At 54.5% G+C, this 6,482-nt stretch overlaps 1 protein-coding gene across 1 annotated transcript; it reads left to right on the top strand.

Annotated features, from left to right (window-relative positions):
• Nucleotides 1–7: 7 nt before the first annotated feature.
• CSUI_009188 (n-acetyltransferase b complex non catalytic subunit) lies at nucleotides 8–6,017 on the top strand. The gene is made up of 8 exons (XM_068069304.1): nucleotides 8–871; nucleotides 1,451–1,832; nucleotides 2,249–2,330; nucleotides 3,052–3,275; nucleotides 3,873–4,001; nucleotides 4,426–4,560; nucleotides 4,751–4,831; nucleotides 5,418–6,017. Exons 1-8 carry the CDS (start codon nucleotides 453–455, stop codon nucleotides 5,520–5,522), a joined length of 1,557 nt encoding a protein of 518 aa, XP_067918722.1. The 5' UTR covers nucleotides 8–452; the 3' UTR covers nucleotides 5,523–6,017.
• The last annotated feature ends 465 nt before the right edge of the window (nucleotides 6,018–6,482 follow it).

The raw sequence follows: 6,482 nt of genomic DNA, 5'->3' as shown, positions 1-6,482 counted from the left end.
GGGGGGGGGGGGAACAAATTGTGTTCGTGCTTCAGGTGGCTACTAACCTTGAAGGTTCCGGAGCCTGTGGTGTACCTGCCTGGGGACTTACCGGTCGTTTTTGTTCTCGGCCTGTGTTAACACAAGCAGTGCTTTGGACCAAACCTTCCTGTGGATCATGGCACAGCTACGGATATGAGAGGAAGCACCGTTGCTCCTGTTTCGAGTGTCCCTCGTTTTTGTCTCCGTAGTGCGTAACGTAGACACCCTGCTTCGAAGTCACTCAGGATCAGATGCTTTACGTCCCTCGTGCATTCTTAGCTTTTCTGACTTGTGGTCGACTGTTTGGACAAACATCGGGGACGCCGACTGCATTGCGGTTTCGCGTTTTCACTCAAAACCGCTAGCTTTGAGACGGACATGCAGGTTCGCGTCAGACCCTCTACAAGGAAGACGACTCCGTGTTACTCGCCATGTTTGTTCGTGATGTCCAGTGCCGTGTTCTAGTTACTCCTGCGAGCACGTCTCGGTGGGCGCGTTGCCATGCGAGCTCTCTCAGGCTTGTAAACGGGTGGACACCCGTGGCGCCAGGACGACTGCTGAGTGCTGAGTCGATGCACGCTCTTACTGCCCCGCTGCCTCAAGATTTCTTAACTCTTCTCCAACGCCAAGAAGAGAAGCTGCAAAGCGACAGCCTAGGAAAAGGCAACAAGCGAACGGAGGAGGAGGAGAACGCGCGGGAGCTACTGGACTCTCTCTACGGCAAGTCTTGGCGATTTCCTCCAAGCGGAGGATTTGCAGTCAGCGGAAGAGTGACACCAGGGCCCGTGAGCCCCAGCAAAACGGCCGAGGTGCTCTCGAAACTGGTAGACGGTGTCGGAAAACGAACAAGGTAAGAGATGTACAGGTCGGCGAAGTCACCGAGACCCCTTGCATCAATGTGAAAGACTGCATGGCGCCCCACCGTAGAGTGTGGTTGCTGTTACAGTTTCTGGCCCTCGCCTGGTGCCGTTCGTTTTTCTTTCCCACCTAAAGCTGTGCCCAGAGCTCGCCTACTGGTCGCCGGGTGTGTCACAGTTTGCCAAGTGAGTAGCGACTCAGAGCTGATGTATACGTTTTCCGGATGACCAACTGCCCAACCAGTTTACGTAATTTCGTAAGCGTGCCCGGGCAGCTCGGTACGCCTCTGGCATGCGCCCTTGGCATCGCGCTCACGTGTAGTAACTGAGCCGCAAGACTTCCTTTTCCCCTTGCATCGAGAGAGATCCGTTTTTATCTGTCCAGGGTACTTTTTTCGGAGCGGTGCCGGCTGTTGCAGCTCGCGCTCTGGCACGGTATGATGGCCGTTTGGTGGTTGCATGTATTTCTCAGGGGCTTTCCCCCTGAGGTCTGTTAGCAGGAAGGGAATATGTGGGTCGATCCCATGTACTCCGTGGGTGTTTTGGGACTTCTGAGTCGTGGCTCCCTGCAGGCTCCGGTGCTTGACACTGCTCGCCCTCCTTCCTCCTGTTTCGCCTTACGTGCACGGCGCGCCTTTGGCATACAGCTGTCTGGAGTCGGAGCTCAAGCTGTTACTAGGCGGGCACAGCGACGTTGCAAACGACGGCAGCGTCACCGCTGACCGCGGATCCGCGCCAGCTGGTGAAGATCAGGAAGACAGTGTGTCTAGCGGTCCGTCCAACGTTCCTGTTTGCTGGCCGTCGGCCGCTGTCGCTGGCCCGTGTGAGTACAACGCCGGCGGGGCACTGCCTTGGCAGAGTGGCCGGTTGGCTGTGCAGTCGACGACGGCGCTGCTACTGCAAGGGATCAAGCTGCTTCAAACGGGATTTGTCCTGGGGACAGGAAACGACACGGTGAGTCTTCGTGCCTCACAAGAGTTGCGTTCCGCAGCCCGTCGACAATTTGCTTGCGAAGGACGAACGAAGAGGAGCAGTTCACAAACTGGTACACGGACGCACACACTGTCCCACTGAGCTTTTAACGCTTGACAGCGTCTGGTTCGATAAGACGGTGTTCTTTACCGGAGAGGCTCTGCCGCCCTTCTGTGATGGTTGATCTTTGACGCCTTCAGATGTTTTAGAGTTAACGTGGTCCAGTCAAGGAGCAGAACCGTAGCACGGCGTGTTGGCTGCGGGAGTGGATTCAGCTATACCGACGCATAGAGCAACTACCCTGATTGGGACGTGTGGGGACAGACCTCATAGGCATGGAGGTTGAATTTCAGGTGGCTTCCGCAAGAGAATGAATGCGCTGTCGTGTACGCTCGCAGGACGCAGGGTACTCGGAGTGCGTCGACCGGCAAGAAGAACTTTTCTATGAACGACTTGAAGCCTTTGTGCAAGGCTGCCGAGGTATGGGGGCCTGACCCGAGCTCCTGCTGTCTCGGCCTCCACCAGTTAGGCCCCGGGCACTACGTATGGGCTCTGTAGTCACTGAACTGCCAAACTCACCCTGCTGTTCGCACGCCATCCTTTACTCCATGCAGTAGTCCGTCTGACTTTTGGGGCGCCTCGGAGTGGCGTTAACTACTTGGCCGGAATCACTCGCTGGCTTGGGCTGTTCGGGGCCCCGGTTTCAGCGAGTAGTGATAGTTACTCTTCCCGCATCAAAAATGAGGAAAGCCGGAGACTCCTTGGAGTGAGAAAGCAAGGGAATAGGTAGCGGTCGAAGTGCGCAGTGACGCAATGCCTGGAGCCAGAAAACAAAAGGCCGGGAGACTCCTGTAAAGTCGCGCCAAGCTAGCATCGCAGCGCAGGAACTCAGTGCGGGCGAACGGGAAACAAGAGGAATCTGAACTGGTACGCGTGACGGAGCCAGATCGGGAGATCACTCCTGCGGTCTCCTGCGACTTAGGCACGGATGAAGTAATAATTACGTATGGCCGCACTTCAGTGTGAACACCTCCTCGTGGTCGCTGTCCTAACAGATCTTAAGAGACTGGTGCTTTACGAAGGAATGGAGCGGGCAGCTGGTATGGCGGGCATCTTCCTGAACCAGGTTTTTTCTGTGGAAACATCTCTTTTGGCCCCCAGCCCTTGCGCTGTGCGGCTGCCACTGTTGCTGTGCGTTCAGATGTCATGCATCTGGCGGCTCAGTCCATATATGGGGGCTTTGCGGCCTTCCTACCAGCTCACAGAAGCAAGATCCTGGAATCTGCGGAGGCCCTCAAAGCACGCACGCAGTTATGCGGGGCCGACACAAATGTGGCCCTGACCTTGTGGGACGCTTTATATGTTCTTGCCACTCTCTCAACAACTCATCTGGCTGTTCTCACGGCGGCGCTGCAGTACGGCGGGGTAAGGAATCCGAGAACCTACTCGCGCAGAATACAAGCGTTTGCATTGCTTGTTCCTGTCACTGACGGCGTTACAGCGTGTAGCTTGCCAGCGACGACAAGGCAGTAGACAGTACGTAACAATAGACCAAACAGATAGTACTTGGGAGAAGTGCAAGCAGGTGTCGGTAACTGCCGAACTCGGGCAGGAAGGGGGATCTGCCAGCTGAATCGATAGACAGTGGGGCCTGACGCTATATATATGCTAGAGACGCCTTACTTGAAATAGCAATTGATGTCAATCGTCTTGCCAGACAATTGCAAGTACAGGCTGAATGATACTAAGCTCGTAGCAAGTGGAAGGCCCGTACGTCTGTAAAGAAAACCTGTCTTAGAACTTGGAGACGTCAACGTGGTGCTTTCGCTGACTAACTGAATAGCACTTTTTTCATTTTTACAGACTACAGGTGGCTGGGTGCACTTCCTTAAACAGCCATATCAGTAGGTAGCGCCGAGTTGGAGACAGTACCGGATCTGCCCCCCGCGCTTTATATGGTTACCTGCTTACGGGGACACATACAGATCGCCCAGCAAGCCAACTGCGAACTACTGCGTACAGGCTATAAAGAAGCAGCTGTCAGGCCATACACCAAAAGACAAAAGCATGTCTGCACGGACTCCATTCCAAACGAAAGTTTTCGAGACGGTTGGCCGTCTCATTCATGACGCAAACGGAGTGATTGCTATGGTGAGCCTCAATGAGTGCATCCCAGCTCATGCGCCTCACACGCGTGAAAAGCGTCATCTACGGAACCTCGTTTAGGGCGCGGCCTTGTTGCTGAATTGACCTTTGTGATTGGTCTCGGTAGGGTCCGCTCTCCTTTGTCCTATGTTTTCGGATGAGTACAGCTCTTTCCCTGTCTGTGAAGGAGTAGCTTTAGATCTCTACAGAGTACGAGTGCCTGCTTTGAATCCCGAAACCGAACTGGGCTGCGACGGCATCACAAGATACCAGAGGCGCAGCAAACGAACGGGAACCTGCTGCGTTGTTCGTAACGAGCGCAGTCCCTTTGTACTGTTGACCCCTTGGCCGGATTACAAGGACAGGCGTAGAGCAGACAATGGGCTCTCACTGTAGATTTTCTCTTTTTTTCGGGCCCGCCGTACTGCAGGCTGCGGAAATGGACACACTCGTCGAGGAGGTGAAGGGCAATCGTGAACAAGCCCAGGCGCACGCCTGGTGGATCGGGACACCGGTGTGCGGATCAGAAGACGACGAGTATCGGCTAGACTTCATCGAGTCGCAGGTACGGGCTAAACTCGCAGCTTGGATCATACCGTAAGGTAGAGCAGTCTAATGCTGGTTCTCTCCTCTCTAGTGCGTCTTCGTGTACTTGTGTGGTAATTTTACGCGTCTGGTCACCCCGTGTGCCTGTACAAGCGGTTCAGGAGACCAGAGTCGTTTAGAGTATTCACTCTTTCACTTTGCTGATGCAGGAATTCTGTCGGGCAGCTGCAACCCTGGCGGCGGATTCCGTGTTCTCGTATGGCCACGATGTTTTACCCGTCATCGCGCAGGTATGGAAGTTTTGCGGGGATTGACGGGCGTCCCCTGACACACGCGCAAGTGCGTGTATGTATGGCGACCTCAATTACATTACGCAAGGTACATCGTCAGTGGAAGAGGGAATGCTCCTTAGCCTCTTAGTCCGCCACATCCGAAGTCACTCTTCCAGTCGGCCGGACAAGCGTTCAACGCCACAGCTTTCGTCGGTTCCTATTGGCTCCGAAAGCCGTGCGCTCATATGTGTGTACCCACCTTCAACTCCTAAACAAGAACACCCTAGCAACCGGTTATTAGGTCGATTTGGCGTTTGCATTGCTGGCAGCTTACACCGTAAGGGAAGTGCTTGAGGTTTGCCTGCACCCGCGTTTCGGCTTCAGTTTCGGAACAGTTCTTTGCGACGCAACAATGAGGATACCTGTTGTCATTCCAAAGTATCGGCAAAAGGGGCGCAGCTTGGAAAAGTCCCGATTATTGTTCGTGCACGCCGAGTAGCCGGGCAACGTAGCAGTTGTGCGCTCGAGGTGTAGTGAGGCTGTTGCGAGTCGGATGAATCGGCAGGGAAACAAAAAGCAAGCCCGCTGTGTTCTTGCTCTTCAGGGACTAGAGCGTAGAAGGGTCTGGTTGGAACAAGTAACGTCCTCTATAGCGGTACTTGGTGGCTTGTCCCTACCGAACCTCATGGCGGTCCAAACTGGAGCCTGAATGAGAGTTAACAATTTCAGAATCTGGTTGGAACAAGTGACGTCCTCTATAGCTGCGCCTGGTTGCGTGTCCCGACCGAACCTCAGGGCGGTCCGATCTGGAGCCCGAATGAACTCAGCTGGTGTCTCGGGCTCTCAACAGTCGACAAGTCGGGATCGGCACAGCCCGTCAGACAAGACTTCTGTTCGAGCTCATACCACACTCGAGAACCCCCGAGGATGGGTGATTGGGAGGCTGTCCCAAGTCCGAGGTTGGCTGCTCCCAGCATGGATTTGAAGGGGAACGCGGCCCTGTCCTTAAGGGCCCAACAGGTTTTCGGTACGAATTCGGAAGGCGGCCACTCGCGGAGGAGAGTAATCACTTAGAGGCTCATAGAATACGAAGGGAACTCGGGCCTTAGCAGAAGGTTTCCTAAGAAGTTCAGTGAAGACAGTTGAACAGCCTCAGCTGCTCCAAGGCTGTGAAGGGGAATTTTGCGCAGGGGTTATGCGGAAGTAGCACACCGACAGGTTGTGGTATGGAAATGCGTCTGCTAGACTGGAACTCTGGGTCCGCTTTTGATTCCACAACACCACCTGGTGGCAACTTCTGAATCCAGCTCTAGGATCCGTGACACCGCGGTGGGCGGCCGGCGAGGCACTTGTGCAGAAAACACCGAGTTCCTGTGAAGGGTAGCGATCAATGTCCAACCTTAGGATCAGTCTCACAGTACAGTCTCAAACGCCTTCTGTGTCTGCGTCGCTCTTGGTTGATTCCTTAGCTTAAACGGAAATGCTATTGGAAGGGGGGGGGCGGGGATTAGTGGCTCCTTAGTGTTTTTTCGAATCACGGCAGTGCGCGGATGCCAGGCGGCTTCACGTAGGCAGACTATTCCATCCGCCTGTCACGGATTAAAGACATCCCAGGAACGATTGCACCGTTTGTACCAAAACTAAATGCCGCTGAAAGAGTTTCAGCTCA

This window comes from Cystoisospora suis (genome assembly GCF_002600585.1).
Source record: "Cystoisospora suis strain Wien I chromosome Unknown contig_5388, whole genome shotgun sequence".
Taxonomy (NCBI): Eukaryota; Apicomplexa; class Conoidasida; order Eucoccidiorida; family Sarcocystidae; genus Cystoisospora; species Cystoisospora suis.
Note: the sequence above shows the minus strand (reverse complement) of the source record. Positions and strands in the feature narration are given on the sequence as shown.